The sequence below is a fragment of the Podarcis erhardii genome (genome assembly GCF_964252035.2).
Source record: "Podarcis erhardii genome assembly, chromosome: 7".
NCBI lineage: Eukaryota > Metazoa > Chordata > Lepidosauria > Squamata > Lacertidae > Podarcis > Podarcis erhardii.
The window spans coordinates 32,303,948-32,321,487 of NC_138511.1; the positions used below are offsets into that span (position 1 = coordinate 32,303,948).

Genomic DNA, 17,540 nt, shown 5'->3' on the forward strand with positions numbered 1-17,540 from the left:
GTGCAAGAAAATGGAATGTGGAATCTTTTTTTTCCTCTTTTTTTTCTCGCTAAGATACAGAAGGCGGCGCAAACACACAAAGCAAGCGACCGAAACACAGTCACCAAACACGGTAGTGCAGTTAAAATCCTAAAGCTTACTACAGTCAGAAAGTCTTCAATTACATTTCAATCCTTTACCTAGGATCATGAGAAACAGTTGCATTAAGTTTATCAACTTGATTTAAGTAAGGCAGTGAGAACTATACTAGGAAAAAAAAATATCTCCCCAAAAATGAGAAAAGCAGCTTGCCCTCTGCCAGACGGGGGTCTAAGTTACACAGCGACCTCAGTTTAACTGAAACTTCACTTGGATGGTATCGTTTTTAATTTTTTTCCTGACAGCGTATGCAAACTGTATTTCTTATTAGCCTGAGAGTCTCTTTCCTTTCTTCCAGTCTCAGGGTAGCGCTACGAATTTTATTTACATTGATTGCAGTTTAGTGTTTTTTGTAAACTGCTGTAGGCAGAGCTGAAGTTTTTAAGGCCCTGGGGTTTTTTACTCTGTGCTCCCAGCCTGCAAGGATATATATTGACTTTTTCTTTCTTACTTACATTTTTTTTTAAGTCTGAATGATTTTGTTTTTAGAAGAAGTTAATACTTCTCTATCATCTTAAACAGCACCAATTTTGCTTCTCTCAAAGGAAGTACATGAAAAGGCTAAAATCTTTTGCCACTCAAGTGGGTGTAAGGAGAAGCCATTAACTGGCTTTCTTACATTTATCTTTTTCTTTTTCTCAGTCATGTTTTTCATTATAATCTCTCCAAAGCTTCCTAGGTGGGAAACGACAGGATTAAATTTGGAAGGGGCCAATTAGTAGAAAAGCTAAAATCTGCAAAAATATAGAACACGCTTTTTTTTCCTTACAAAAAAACAAAGAAATATTAGCTAACACTTTTTTCGTCCTTCATCTTTTTTCCCTTTCACTAGAGACAAGGGGCAGGATGTCTGGATTCATATTTTAGGTCAAATTGCTTGAAAAGAGATTTCTCCAGTAAAAAACAAAATACACTGTCCTGCACAATGTCTGCAACACTTTTTTTTTTTAAAAAAAAAAAGAATAATAACAACAGCACCCTAATAAATGAAAACTAATCTTGCCTGGGGAATCTTTCATTCAAGTCTTTCCCCCCCCTTCTTAAAAAAAAACAGAAAAGAAAAGAAACCAACTTTCTATTGAATAATAATTATTTCTCCTTTTTTGCACTGGTATCATCTCTAGACAAGGCTAACTAGTTTCTCTATCCAGCACGCTCCTTCAGTATTGTATTTCTAAATCTCTCTATAGCAACCTACTTCATTAAAAAGGAACAAAATAGGAAGGGGGGGAAAACAACATTTCTCTCAATACTGCAAGTCCATCTAAAAGAAAAAGAAAAATACAGTCCCCCCGAAAAACCACATTGTACAATTAACTGCAGTGTTTTGCTGGCCTGCAGATCCCCCCTTTCTGCTCTAATCCTTGACTCATTTGGCCATCTGTGTGTGTGTGTGTGTGTGTGTGTGTGTGTGTGTGTCTTTCGCTATATATAATATGTATATCTATATCTATATCTATATATATTTCAGAAATTAAAATGTTAACAGCACAATCCTTTTCAATACAGGTCAGCACTGACTGTAGCTTACGGGTCGTCTAAAATTTCTCTGAGAGTGCAGAGTTGGAGCACCACTTGGATTGATTTTCTCAGCAGGGACAGCTCCAGTCAGCCTGGCACCACCTCACTCCACCAACACGTCTCATTACGACGCTAGGCAAATGGCAGCGGTCGGTGTCATATTAAAAAGGTGTTTTCAACAATGAAAACACAGGAACACCCCCCCACACACACACACTTCCCCACTCCCACAATCTTCAAGGCAACATTAAATCAGGAAGATGGTATCACAGATATAGATATATAGATAGATATTCTGGTAAGAGCATTCTTTCTGGATAAAGACCACTTTAGTGTTAGAAATGCGCCCTTTATTTCAGTATTTTTCTCACACACACACACACACACACACACACACACACAGACACAGATATCTTGCAACCTGCACACATTTGGGGGAAGAAGAAGAAAAAACAACACCCACTTGATTTATCTCCACCTACATTGTTTGGAAGTACTTGTTGCCAGGTAACAGTTTAACAGCCATTTTCAAGGGCTGGTTGTTGTTTTTTCCCTCTTTCTCTTTTTAATGTGTGTGTGTGTGTCTTTAATGTCTTAAACATCCTGCACGCTTCTGGGAATTTGCACACAATCTGTTTTCCTCAGAAGGCAGTTAAGCAAACTCTCTGTATTACCCAAAATGCATATCTAAAAAACTGTGTAAAATAATATTGCAATATACAGATTGATTTGTTCTGCGGCATTACTCCTGGGCCTGGCTGCCCTCCTCCGTTAACTCTGTCGAGCTCCCAGGTTTGACAGCTCCAGGTTCCTCGGAATTCCCAGAAGCTTCGGCGTCAACTCTGGAGCGCTTGAACCTGCGGTCTGGATACTGGCTGTTGTCAAAAGGCATGCGATGGACACAAAGGACGTGGGTCTTCAGATTTCCCTTCTGAGAGGCACTGTAGGGGCAGTATCTGCACTGGAAAGGCCGGTGACCTGTGCAACAGACAAACATTGGGTTAGCATTTCCTCAGGCCTGCAGGGGTTCCCCGCCACCCAGCCTCTGTAGTGCAGTTCACAGAATGGAATAATGTAAAAACACAAGTCTCCCCTTCTCTTATATGTGGACTGAATCTTACAGCCCCTTTCTGCTTACACCCTATACATTTAAAGCTCTGCCCGACCCCCAGTTTGTTGAGGGTGCCTGGAACTGTACAGTGGTACCTCAGGTTAAGTACTTAATTCGTTCCAGAGGTCTGTACTTAACCTGAAACTGTTCTTAACCTGAAGCACCACTTTAGCTAATGGGGCCTCCTGCTGCTGTTGCTGCCGTGCCGCCGGAGCACAATTTCTGTTCTCATCCTGATGCAAAGTTCTTAACCTGAAGCACTATTTCTGGGTTAGCGGAGTCTGTAACCTGAAGCGTATGTAACCTGAAGCGTATGTAACCTGAGATACCACTGTAGTTCTGTGAGGGGTTCCCAGGATTCTTGGTTGGGGGAGTGTTTCAAATGTATGGTGCGTACACAAGCCACAGTCTTCGCACAGGTACTACTGTGCCTCAGTTTCCCAGGATGTGAAATTTACAGGACTTAATTAGCCAGACACAGGGCCTCTCTGGCTCTGCTGTTTACAAAACAGACTGGGCAAATTTTGCACTAATTGTGCCCCCTCCCCCACTTCTTGAGATTCAGGTTACAAAGCATTCTTCCATGACTTTAGCACGTTAGAAAGTCATCTGTGGATCAGTGCTGGGATATAGGAGTCGAAAATACATTCTGTCAGTGGCGTGCAGTGAAATTTTTCGTAGTGGAACAGTTAGGGGCAGAGATGCTACCTTGTGAGGGGTGTGGGGGGTTGATATTATGCGTGTCATGTTGTGACATCATGACGTCTTGCACGTGAGCATTGAGCCTCCCTCCCTAAGCTGGGTAGAAACTTCCTGTGCTTTGTGAAAGAGGGGGCAGAGGAACATTTAGGGGATTAGCTGAGTCCCCTCAGTCCAATGTCCGCACGCCACTGCATACTATTGGATTTTTTAAAATATAAAAAAGCAACAGCCAATCCCCAGTATCTTGTAAATATGTAACTTTGTAAATAATACTGAAACGACACGTACAACTGAATGTCATTTTGCAGCCTATTTCAATAAACTATTTTTATGGAATTTTAATGCCATGGCACACATTTAATTTGAATTCAATTTTCTTTTTTCTTCAAGTGGAAGAGGGACACTAAGGTGTTCAATTGTTAGAGAAGAACGGAAACAAGAAAGGATGTTACAGAGGTGGAGTTAATATTTTTTAGTTTAGGAGAAAGGCAAGTAAGATGCGACACGATAGACGTTTGATGCATAGCACAGAGAGAGTGGATGGAGAAAAGTTCTTCTCCCTCTCTCCTAACACTAGAACTTTGTGGACACCCACTGAAGCTGAATGTTGGTGGCTTAAGAAGGAAGTCCTTGGGTCAACTGTGGAATTCATTCCTACCATAGGCTGCTCAGGACAGGTAAAATATAGTACTTCGTCATGTAGCACATAGTTAAACTACATAATTCCCTCTCACACAAGGCAGTCATGGCCACCAACTTTGATGGCTTTAAAATAGCATTGGATGAATTCATGGAGAAGAGGGCTATCGGTGGCTACTAGCCCCAATGGCTACGTTCTATTTCCACAGTTGGAGGCAGCAATGCTTCTGAGTGCCAGTTGCTGGAAACCGCAGGAGGGGTTAAGGCTCCTGTGTGTTTGGGTCCTACTTGAGGGCCTCCCATTGCAGTATCTGATTGGCCCCTGTGAGAACAAGAGTCTGGAACAGATGGCCATTGACCTGGTCCAGCAGGCTCTCCTTCCATTCTCATGTTCTGTTCTGTTCTCACAAGGTTCTGTGCAGCTAAAGGAAGCAAGTGGGGGCTCACCCTTCTCGCGCTGCGTTTGTGGCCCGCCTTGCAGACACTAAATTGTTCCAGATTATTCTGAGCCAGCCTGAGACTTCATGCTGCATCTGGCTTGGAAGGTTATGTTGCCGCAATCACATTTCAACCTATGCTGGGAAGTTGTTGATGTGTCTTACTGGAACTTTATGAGCTTTGTCTCTCAAATTAACTTAGACCAGGGCCATCTGAGGTCAAATGCACTTAGCTTACTTTAATTTGCTGAAATAAATGAATAAATAAATGTGCCTGACCATCTGCATAAAAAGCTAAGCTAAGGAAGACATGACCTAATAATCACATATGAAGAACAACATTAGCCCCCTCCTTTCCCCCGTCTGTCCCCCCCCTTTCTGTTACACACATGCACAGAGGCTGCAGACATGTTGCAGAGGCAGAACTGACCAAATGATTCAGACTTTATGCACTTGTTAGACATGATCCAGATGGGCACATATGGAACTTCTTCACTGCCATCCATCAAATAATGCATTCTGCTTAATTCCATTTAAATCTATAGGTTTAAATGCCATTGGTGGATTGTATCCAAGTCAAACTCCTGTCTGCTAAAAGGTAAAGGTAAAGGGACCCTTGACAGTTAAGTCCAGTCACGGACGACTCTGGGGTTGCGGTGCTCATCTCGCTTTACTGGCTGAGGGAGCCGGCGTTTGTCCGCAGACAGCTTCCGGGTCATGTGGTCAGCATGATTAAGCCACTTCTGGCAAACCAGAGCAGTGCACAGAAACGCTGTTTACCTTCCCACTGGAGCGATACCTATTTATCTACTTGCACTTTGACGTGCTTTCGAACTGCTAGGTTGACAGGAGCTGGGACCAAACAATGGGAGCTCATCCCCTCACAGGAATTCAAACCGCCGACCTTCTGATCGGCAAGCCCTAGGCTCTGTGGTTTACAGCACAGCGCCACCTGCGTCCCTCTTCTAAAAGGTACATGCCAATAAATCATTATTGACCCCTTTTCCAAGTGAAAACCTGTCTGTTTTTCCATCTAGTGCTACTCAAAAGTTATGATGATGAAGAAAGAAGAAGTGAAAGTTTACTCTAACTGTGAAGTGTCAGTTTACACACCCAAAGGAAAAGTACTGGGGAAAGCAGAGACCAAAATTATAAACAGGAGGTAGGTACAGCTCTGGAATTTTCCGCAGAAGGGTTTTAAAAAGCCATTAATGGAGAAATTGCACTTTGGAGTCTAAGGCTTAATCTGCTTATTACCTCACAGACCCATATAATCTATGTTGTAATATGCTAAGGGATTATATTGCGGTAACAATGAAACCTCTGGCACCCATTGGCTGAGCTGAAGTGATGCCATGGGATGTCCACAAACATCCTATTTGCTGAGGGAAGTTGTCAGCAGTAGAAGGTCAGTGGGCTGAAAAGAAAGATAAGTTTGCTGAGGAAAACCCTCGCCGTCAGATTCCAGGGCAAGTGGAAGTATATGGAGCCAGGTGGCAAATGTGAAACCTCAAAGCTTAGTAGGATGAGATACTAGGAGCATGGAGATAAAGGCCCCAGTGAGCTGAACCAGGGGACAAAGCAGGGAGCAGTTGGAAAAACAAGAACTAAAAGAAAGGGCAAGTAGGGCAGACAGAGAGCGAAGGAAAAATAAGTCAAGGGAGCATATTCTGGTTGTTCGTCACTCATAACTTCTACATTGGGCACCCTTTAAGGGCTAAGTTAAGTATTTCCATGTTCGAAAATATGAAAACAATACTGATGCACAGTTGCCTGTCATCTGCAGATTGGAGCCTTTGGCAGATCTGTCGATTTCAAAGTCCCCATTTATAATTGTTTCCAATCTTCAATTGTGTTTGCCGTATTTTCCAAATAATTTGCATTTTTTTTAACAAAAAAAGAGTCTTCAATATATACAGATTTCTGCATGCAATTTCCCCTAATATAATGCATCCTGGTATGCTGTTTTCCCTAACTTTAGCATTTCATACACACTTTCCTCAAATGGAAGCACGCCTATCATAAATATGTCAGCCCATAATTAAGCAGATCGGCTACACCTATCACTGAAACTGAACTTAAGAGATGGAATACAACAAGTAGTTTCTATATTTTGAGTGTATAAATAGGTTTAAAATTTGTTGAAGTAACATACTATTGGGAATTGGTCTCATCAGATTTCTTAATGAGGCATCACAGTCAGAGGGTCCCATAGAAACTGCCTCTCCACACACAGAGACTAGGAATCTTAAATAAGAACCACTACATTACTGAACATTGAACCCAATGGTTTCCTCAAAGCTCCTTCACACCTGTAATACTCCCAGTCTTTGGCCCCACTCTGGGCTTGTCTTATCAGCACAATGGGTGGGAATCTGTTTGGATGCTGTTGTGCACATGACTCAAAAGAGACCTTGCCTTCATATACCCCCATGCTAATCCTAAATGGTCATCCTGAGACAGAGTTTTTCATGGTGTAATCTAACAGGTTCTTTTCTTCTGGTGTTCTGACCATTTACCTAGCTACCCCTTCCTCAGCCAAGGAACTTGGGCAGCTCCAGTCCACCCCCCCTTGATCTCCAAAACAATTGTGAGCCCCCTTTGACCTGCAGCACAGCATTGGCTGCTTCTACCAGCTTCTTCCTGCTAAATCTGAGGCCCACCAGCACTATACATTTAAAGCAGTATTATACCACATTAAACAGTCATAGTTTCCTCCAAAGAATCTTCGGAATGGTCATTTGTTAAGGGTGCTGAGAGTTGCTAGGAGACCCCTCTTCCCCTCACAGAGCTACAATTCCTAGCATTCCCTAGGAGGAAGGATTGATAGTTTAAACCATTCAAGGAACTGTGGCTCTTTTAGAGGAATAGCTCCCAAGAACTCTCAGCACCCTTAACAAACTACAGTTCCCACGATTTACTCTGGTTGCATAACTCATTTACATCTTACAGCCCTAGAACTCTACAACATTTTTGGTTACTTTTTACTTTATCACACAGCTATAAAAATCTAAGAAATGTAAACTGCAATCATGCAGTCACTTTCCCGGCAGTCACATCCCATTGAACTTAATGGGACTTACACCTGAGGAGACCTTGCATTGTATCATTAAAGGTAAAGGGACCCCTGACCATTAGGTCCAGTTGCAGACGACTCTGGGGTTGCGGCGCTCATCTCGCTTTATTGGCCGAGTGAGCCGGCATACAGCTTCTGGGTCATGTGGCCAGCATGACTAAGCCGCTTCTGGTGAACCAGAGCAGCGCACGGAAACACCGTTTACCTTCCCACCGGAGCGGTACCAATTTATCTACTTGCACTTTGACGTGCTTTCGAACTGCTACGTTGGCAGGAGCAGGGACTGAGCAATGGGAGCTCACCCTGTCACGGGGATTCAAACCGCCGACCTTCTGATTGGCAAGCCCTAGGCTCTGTGGTTTAACCCACAGTGCCACCCGCGTCCCTTATTGTATAATTAAGGACCTGCAATTAAAATCTTGAAGTCTAGCTTTACCTATGCAATGCCAGTGACACCTGCCAAGCAGATTCGCTTATTCATTAAAGTGTTAACACTAATTCAAAACATTTTTTTTAAAAGAAGGATCCAATAAGTGTAAATTAAGTAGCACCTAATTATGCCCCAAAATGCTTTCACTATTTGGTATCATTCTCCCAGCAAAAGGGTTTGAATGTTCACATCCCTGCAAAACATATCACAGTTTGGGCTTATTAATTCAGCTGCGTTTAACAAGCAAGGAAAGCATTAATGGCACCCGAAAGTGGTTTCAACCCTCCACTGCCTTGTTTTTCCATCACTAACTTTTGGGGGCCATCAAAATTTCACATCACTGTCATGTGAAAAGTTAAGTACACAATAAGTTAATTTGTATTGTCACTGTGCAGTACAACAGCAGTAAAGAGCACATCAATTTTTAATCTGGTATGAATAATATATAAATATGTATACACAGTGCGGGTCAAAAAGTGTAAGAGCAAAAGAAGTGGTATGTTGTTTACAGCAGCAGTCATACAAAAAAAAAAAAAACCATTCTGGAGATCAGTCTTACAAAAGATAACAACATCTGCAATTTGCTTGTAACTAGGGGGCAAAGCAGAATGCCCATTTCTCTTGGGTAACACCGTCCATTAATTACTGCTCAAAACTGGTTGTGGGCAGCAAGATCTTAAAATAACCAGGCCTAGATAAGCAGGCAAGTAATTTATACCATTTTTATCAGATGGTAGTTGGGGAGGATTTGGGGGCTGCGGGCTCCTTCTTTTCAAGTCATAGATCACATATATACTAGCTGGGGTGTATCTTCCAACATATAATCATTTGAAAGTCGCTTTAAGAGAATGGCTTCTCATAGTTCAGAAGACAAATATTCTGCTGCAATTCTAGAAAGTAAGATTACCTGTGGCTCAGTCCCTGCAACTAAGACTGCTTCAGAATAGCCAGGTGGAAACAAGAGAGGTGGACACTATGGTCAAATGTTCTGGGACCTTTGAAACAACTCAGATGTACCACTGTGTATTCTGGCAGTACAAAGTGTTTTGTTTTGTTTTGTTTTTTAAAAATGGCTTGCCTGTGTACATTTTCTAAACTTTGTTTCTCTTGGGAACCTTGCTCTTCTCCGCTTATCTCATACCTGTTTCAGAAGTGACCCCCTTTTGATGTGCCTACTTGTAGCAAACTTTAAGCATGAATCTACCAAGGTGATTATCACTTTTTGGACTTTCTGAAAATGCCTCAATCACTCAATCATTTCAGTGGCTCTTGTAAGCACTGGCTAGGGAGTACAGTTATACTTCACAGAGAGTACTTTCCATCCTGTTTCTGCATTGATCCATGATTATTTAAATCCACATGACATTTTAAGGTGCCGTTTCTCTCAAAATACAGATTTTAAATGTATCTGCATTTTTTTTCCTGAATGGAAATAGCCTTGAAACATTTTGAAAGTGCAAAACTCCGTGCTCCAATCTACATATTAATTCAGGATGTGTGGGTCAGTCAGTTTGTATCAAATTTTGCAAAGATCCAATTCCTCAAGCAGAGTTAAACTTGCTTAAAAGCCAGTTCCTAGTGAACCCTGGGAACTGTGAGAAGGACTACCATTCTCTAACAGGCAATCCTCCATGCTCTCACTGCATTACAACTTCCAGGATTGTTTGGGGGAAATCCGTAACATTTAACTAATATGAAATCTGTGTTATTTTGTATTATTAGTATACTACTTTCTTTTCTACTGCATCTGCATGGAATACATGGAATCTCTGCTTAATACTGATTTGCAACTTTTCATCTTAGGTCGATCTGAGTCTTCTTTACCTGGGTTAGCCAAAATACTTTGTTTGATAAAGGGAAGAACTTGCAAGACTAAGAACTGGGTTAACTCCAGCTACTGCTGTGTGCCTTATTGCAGCAGCGGACTTAGGTTGGCAACAGGTTTCTAGGAATGTCCCTTGGGAAATGGAAGAGCAAAAAGCAGGTATTTCCATCTTTTATATAACCATACCTTCTTTCATCCCTTTAAAAAATGTTACTATGTTAATTTAGCCTTTGAGGGAAGGAGAAAAAGCTTTGTTTTGTTTTCCTTCAAATCCGCATTCTGATATGTTGCTTTGCGACAACATGGTGTCAGCCTGCATCAGTCACATCACATCACATTAAGTTTCATGAGACGGTGTGCTTGAACGCAGAGTCCAAGAAAATGCATATCAAAGTGAAAAGGTTCTGAAATTCTGAAGGGTTTTTGTTGCTGCTGCTAACAGATCTCCAAATGACCATTATCAAGTTGGCACACCTCAGAGAGATTTTCTTTTTTAAATTGTATTCACGAGTTGGTTTCTATGGACTGAAACCTTTTTCAACTAATTTTTGCAGCGCCATACTTTTAGAACACAAAATTGCACCTAACAAACTTTAATAGGAATAATCGAGAATGAGTTACATTGAGTCTTTTCCATGCATGCATTTTGTACTTTTATGATGCTATTTTATTTTAATGAGGGATTTTTATATTTTTTTAAAAGAAACAACATCATCTGTTTTATAGCTTTAAATTGTTTTTAGGATTGTTTACACCGGGGTTGTCAATGCGGTTGCCTCCAAATGTTGTTGGACTACAATTCCCATCAACCTCAGTTGCATGGCCAGTGGGCAGGGGTGATAGAAGTTCCAGTCCAAAACAGCAGCTGGAGAGAAACTCATTGACTACCCCCAATTTACACTGTATTGGTTTGGCTATGCTGGGAGTCATTTGGAGGAGGCTTTTACCCGGGAAGCTGGAATATAATAAATACCTCAATCAATAGATTCTGTAATACTTTTGCAGAAATGCTCAAATTAGAACATATAACAATATTCTTGTAGAAGGAAATGAAGTCCCGGCACACCAGAGCTCTGAATCATAGCCAATACTTGTACAAGTCAAAAAGTGACCTCTTTAATAGTTGCTAATTTACTGGCAACAAGAAGCATCCATTATTCTAAGAAGACTACAGGGCAATGCACACTAATAAGATAAGGTAAAGACAATCAACATTAAAAATGTTTATTTTCTTGATCAAAGTAAATTAATTCTGTCGTGCTATGAATATTTGATCAGTGTCCAAATTCCACATACATTTCCACCACGAAATATGTTGTCTTTGTGCTCTAAAAAGGCACATATGTAGGGGATTGTACTGGAGTGTAAAAAGGATCATTAGAATAGTCATATGGCTGAGATGAGGAATTAATTCCAAATTGTTACGGGTGTACTAATAGCAGCAAAATCATGGCTTTCTCCCAAAGCAGCAAGAAATGGTAATTTCAAAGAAAAATGCCAATAGTCTATTACTCAGAATCCTTCTGCTTTTCCCACTATGATGTGTTTTATAGTTTTGAATATTTGTACAGATATTGTTTATACGCAGATGCAAAGAGAAACAAAACACAACGCACACATATTCACATTCTACAATGTGAACATTTAGATAAAGAAGCGAGGATAATCTAGAAATGAACTTTTTTTAAAAAAAGAAGCTTTCTGTTAAGGCCAAAAGAGAACACATCCCTCCCCCCTTTAAACACAAAAGTTGAAATTAGGAATGTGAAGACACAAGTATACCCTGTTCAATTGTGTGTTTTGTTTTGTTTTGACTAACGTTATCATTATTTTAGTGGTGCTCAAAATTATTTGGCTGCTTCAGCCCAGCAGGGAAATCCAAATTCAGTAGCAATTCAACTGAAAAAAAAATGTTCAAAATACAAGATGGTGAGATTGTGCTGAGAAAAAGACTAAGGGCAATTTAGCCTTGCTAAATTTAGGACACGGGTGGTGCTGTGGGTTAAACCACAGAGCCTAGGGCTTGCCGATCAGAAGGTCGGCGGTTTGAATCCCCGCAACGGGGTGATCTCCCATTGCTCAGTCCCTGCTCCTGCCAACCTAACAGTTTGAAAGCACGTCGAAGTGCAAGTAGATAAATAGGCACCGCTCCAGCAAGAAGGTAAATAGCATTTCCGTGCGCTGCTCTGAATCACCAGAAGCGGCTTAGTCACGCTGGCCACATGACCCGGAAGCTGTACGCCGGCTCCCTCGGCCAGTAAAGTGACATGAGCACCACAACCCCAGAGTTGTCCATGACTGGACCTAATGGTCAGGGGTCCCTTTACCTTTATCCTTTATAATATTTGTAAATATCTTTCTTATAGAAAAATATTTTTCCTGGATCATTTTTAATCTGTTTGTCTGCTTCCAGTAGGGATTGGCAAATCTGTCAATTTCAATTTCTCATTTCTCCCCTCTTAAGCTTATATTTGTCCTTTTCCACAGCAGTTTGAGAATTTTTTTTAAAGAACAAGTCCTCTTGAAAATTCTGCAGCATTTTAGTATGCATTTCTCCCAATAGACATGGCTTCATATGCAATTTTGCCTAATAAACATAGTTCATTTTTTCCAAAGCAATATTCCTTTGCATCTGTTTTTGTATGTCATTCTGCATTTTATGGACAATTTATATGCATTTTTGTGCACATGACTTGGCTGAAGAACTGCACTGCAAAATTTGGAGAAGCATGGGTTGTGAAGGATAGCTGTGTTTGCAGATTGTTTTGAGAAGTGCAAATTAGGAATGTCCATCTAAAGATGAGAACTGGATTGAATTTCTACCCCATCCTGAGCTTTCAGCCCTTGGGACCTCGAGTGCATCATAATGTACACCAACTACGGCCTTTTTGGATGCAATTAGAATTGTTAGAATTGACAGAGATGAGGATCCAACCCCCATCACCTGCCCTTGCTGACAGGTGGAGGAAAAGGTCTGCAGCATGGTTTGAACTATGGAAAGGTGGCATACAGATGAAATTGTGTGTGTGTGTGTGTGTGTGTGTGTGTGTGTGTGTGTGTGTCTTTTCTGTGGAGAATGTCCCAGGTTCAGTCCCCTGACATATTCAGGTAGTGCTGGATAAAGCTTTTTTCTGAGACCCTGGAGAGCTGCTGCCAGTCAGTGTAGGCAGCAGTGAGGTAGATGGACTCATGATCCAACTTCTGTAAAGCACTAAGAGGCTGCTCCCATTTTCAGTTATGATGACCTGCAATTTAAGGAGCCGCAACTTTTTTTTTTTTTATGCTGAAAACCTGACTAGTGGCTATTGTGGTGCTTATGCATTTAGATTTCCCTCCTCTCTCTGCATAGTTTTCTTGGCATAGTTTTCCTATCGACAGCTAACATTCTAAAACGGTCTTTGCATCCCCCAATAGACCAGAATGGCCCTAAAGCAGCCATTCTGACCTAGAACGTAATAATATGGATAGGGGAGAAAAATGCTGAATAAATGCATTTGCCCAATAGGCAATAATGGCTGTGATGAAGCCATTCTGCTTTATGAGTCTCACAATATACATTTTGAAGAGCTCCCCTATTGCTGGACCAACTGAGATGGCTCCAGCCAATGACATATCTGTAATGAAAGTTTTCTGAAACTTTCTAGATGAGAATTTGTCCGAACGTAGGCAACAGAAGCAGCTGAAAAGAGTTTCTGAGTAAATAGCTCTGTTTTGCAAAGGGCAGCTGCCCCAGTTATCACAAGGACAGCTGTTTTGTCACCCTGAGTTCCATTGGGCATGCACAGGAGATGGCTGACATGGGCTGAAATGGCCTTGATCAAAACAGCTGATGAAATGGGGGAAAGGCAAAATGCAGTCTCATTCGGCAGCCAGTGTAATGTAGTTAGAGTGTTGGACCAGGACCTGGGAGACCAGGGTTCAAATTCCCACTCAGCCATATGAAGAAGCAGAACTTGCCTCAAATTCCCTCCCCCCCCAAAAAAATGCAGTGAAGTATTGTTTTAAAGGTAAAGGTAAAGGGACCCCCCTGACCATTAGGTCCAGTCACGGACAACTCTGGGGTTGCGGTGCTGATCTTGCTTTACTGGCCGAGGCAGCCGGCGTACAGCTTCCGGGTCATGTGGCCAGCATGACTAAGCCACTTTCTGGTGAACCAGAGCAGCACATGGAAACGCCGTTTACCTTCCCACTGGAGCAGTACCTATTTATCTACTTGCACTTTGACGTGTTTTAGGATTAGATAAATTTAGAAATGACTACATTGAGCTAAAATTATGTATCCATGTATGTATTTTGTAATATATATGAGTATGTAAATATGGATTTTCATACAATATGGGATGGAATTGATTTATTAACGTACTGAAAATTGACACAGATTCAGCCATCCCTAGACGGTTCCAGTTTACCCAGGACTTCTGGAAGGTTCAAAATGCACCACTATGCAGTTCTGTAGAACAGAATGGTCCTAGCCAAATACATTCTATTTGGAGTTGAGCCATTGAAATTAATGAACCTATGTTAGTAATGCCCATCAATTTCAATGGGTGTACTTTGAGTTGCTGATGGGTCTCAAATCCTCAGTAAGTTAGGGACTTCTCCTGCATGCAAAGGCAGGCTCTGGAGGATTGAGCGTACAAGACCAATAGTGGGTCCAATGAAGAATGCCGTTTCTTCACATGCTGTAGAGGGAAGTTAGGGACAGGTGGAGCTCATTAACCTGGGAAAGTAGCCCATCTAGGAGAAGGAAAACTCTGATCCTAAACCTCTACTGCCTTGTGGCTATACTCATTTATGAGAAAGCCTTTGGATGTAAACCCTGAGAAACAATCTGTACCTGCTGCCTTGTGGGACATCTTCTGGAGAAGAAAAGGCTAAAGAGCTCTTCCACGAATCCAGTGTGGAGTCCCTAAGACAGTTGGAAGGTACCTTATGCGCCTCCTTCCAGTAACTCCTGCAGCTAAGATGGCGCCAAAAATATTTCTCTGCTTTCCTTAAGACCACATCAGTGAGGCCGAGAGGGGATATTGTTGTCTAGGCAGACCAGGACCTCCATACACACTGCCCTGACTTGCTCTCCACGGAGGTCCCTTTGGTGCTGCTAATGCAGCGGTTTGACTTCAACCCCAGAGTGTTTGCTATTGGCAGATGCCAACAAACACAGGAATTAGGGGGATTTTTCTACCTTCCTCTTTTAGTCAGTCATCAATTGCTCTCCATCCACTTTGGATATGGAGGCAAATGTGCCTTCTCGTTAAATTACACTATACATATGCAGCACACTCTGCACAGTAGTGACTCCGGAAATGGTGTGCTCGATTTTCACATCTGAGATCTAAAGAGCAATGCAAGAGGCATATGGGGCCTTACCTGTGCTGTGTTTTTCTTCAAACTTCTGTCATGTAATATATGACACTGATGTCTCAAACTCTCCTGTATGTCCAGCATCAGCACAAGACATCCTGGGGCAGCTTCAGTGCCCCATTAGTGCTGATGCCTCTCATGAGCCCCTGTGCTGGGTGGATGGGTCTGGGAAACCACTATTTACAATTTCCCACAATGCCTCAGGGTTTCCAATTATGGGGAATTTACATGGTGGCATTTTCTTGTGGCATTGTGAATGAGTAAAATGGCGGCCCTCCAAGTTCTATACTGCAAGGCAATGTGAGAAATTCAAAATGGCAGCTTACATGCCGGCTGGTCGCCTCCATTTTGGAGGCAATTTTCCAAGTGGCATGAAGATGATGGGGTTTACCTGTCCTAATCCCCTTTGGTCTGTAGGACAAATGGCACAGTTATGAATCCTCTCCCAAGTTTTTGGAAAGAGAAAAACTATTTGTTTCAATCTTTTTTTCAAGAGAAAAGACTCCTTCCACATATCTTATTAGCTTTGTTGCCGCCCACAGTTTGTAAAGACAAATGCAATGGCATAAGAAAAACAGAATAAAGACTTTTGAAAATGCAGCTAATATAAAGTGGTTGAGGGCAGAAGCTAGCAAACTCATATAAAGAAAATGACTGCTAATATACAGATATTTCATCATCTTCCTGCATATTATATATACTTTTAAGACATTAATCAAATGACTCACCAAACCTTAGAGGAAATATCACTAATTTTAAAGTTTTTTTTCTTTAAAGCCAGTGAAATATATCTGTTGATGAGTCATCGATATATATATGTGAATTATTGTTGCATGAGGCAATGGTAAAAAGACAGAAGGGTTTTCAAGACAAGTAATCAAAACTTCAGAAGTAACTAGATATAATTACGTCTGTGACAAATGTAGATTGCATAATACCTGGACAGCCGAAGATGTAATATTCTTGGAACTTGACTCCACCACTTTTTTGGGGGGGGGGGTAAGTTGTGCAGATATGGCAGAAAGGTTAGTCTCATGTGAGAGACCACCTGGTAAAATGGAAATTATGTGTGGTGGTGAAAAAACATTTTGAGCACTTGTAGAACACAGCTGGAAGGAGCACAGGTAAAAAACTACAGTTAATTGTCTGTGCCTGCCATTGGCTCTGGCGCCTCCTACTGTTGGCCTCCCTGCTTTCTGCTCTACCAATCCCAGTGGGCACCAGCCATCGTTGTAAAACAACAACAAAAGAAGTCATAATGCATGTGGAAGTTCTTCCTCGGTCAATACATCTGAGCAATTTTAAGTTAAGTGAAAAAGAGCTTTGCTAAGCCTGGTGAAATTTGTCAGACGGGTATTACACAACCCAACAATATGACCCAATTCCATGCAGATCTCCATGTAGAAAGAATGCTGAACACCTGCATTTTACAGGGGTTAAGTATTGCCTGCCTAAATATCTTAGTTCAGCTAGATTCTTATATTATTCTCTGCTTCTTTGGTGTCACTTAAAATAAATAAGCTTTTGATTTTTAATCTGAGATGCTGCTTTGTTATGAAAGTTGAATAATTTAGCTGGTATTTTGTCACATTATAACTTGTCTTACCACCCAAGATGCCATAACCTGTAGTGACAGTTTAGTAAGGTGCCTCAAAAACTCCTTGCTAGTGATTTATAAATGGCAGTGTTACACATTATCTGGGTATTATTCACAAACTTTAACAAGAAGGAAAAAAGAGCGCTTTTTCCTAAAATAGTTTTTTTTTACCTTGAAGCCTAAACATCCAGAGATGTGCCCTGGCAAAACTCTCCAATTTAGAAATGCAGCTTCATTACTTTGTATCTAAACAAATTCTTGCTATACTTTTATTAGTATATGTGTGGGCAAGTTGTATGATGCCATTTTTTGGCGGAAAATGAATTGCAGTGGAATGGAAACAGTGCAGCATGTGACGAATACAGGGCAGAATAAATATGGTGCCTTCTCACATCCCTAGTTGGGAACTGATGGGGGGGGGGAAGGAATTTTAAATTGGGGGGGGGTATCGTTTTATGTACAACTGTAAACCGCTCTGATGTCTTTTTATGAATTGCAGTAAACAAATATTTTTTAAAAATAAATATGTACTGTATTTTTCGCTCCATAGGGCGCACCGGACCATAGGGCACACCTAGTTTTTAGGGGGGGGGGGGAATAAAGGGGAAAAAATTATTCCCCCCCCCCAGCCCCAAAGAGCAAAGAAGCCAAGACAGTGAGCGGGATCCATCTCGCTGGCTGTTTTGGCTTCCTCTTTAGC

At 41.4% G+C, this 17,540-nt stretch overlaps 1 protein-coding gene across 5 annotated transcripts in view; it reads right to left on the reverse strand.

Moving 5' to 3' along the window:
- Positions 1-1,091: 1,091 nt before the first annotated feature.
- ZNF536 (zinc finger protein 536) overlaps positions 1,092-17,540 on the reverse strand; it is a 453,952-nt gene continuing 437,503 nt past the window's right edge. For 3 of the 5 annotated variants that reach the window (XM_081870148.1, XM_081870150.1, XM_081870149.1), the window contains one exon: positions 1,092-2,637. In XM_081870148.1, coding sequence (XP_081726274.1) covers positions 2,402-2,637 — 236 coding nt within the window. In that variant the 3' untranslated portion in view covers positions 1,092-2,401. Of the gene's footprint in view, positions 2,638-15,589; positions 15,655-17,540 lie in introns of those variants that run through there. The other 2 variants (XM_081870151.1, XM_081870152.1) reach the window with 2 other exon arrangements.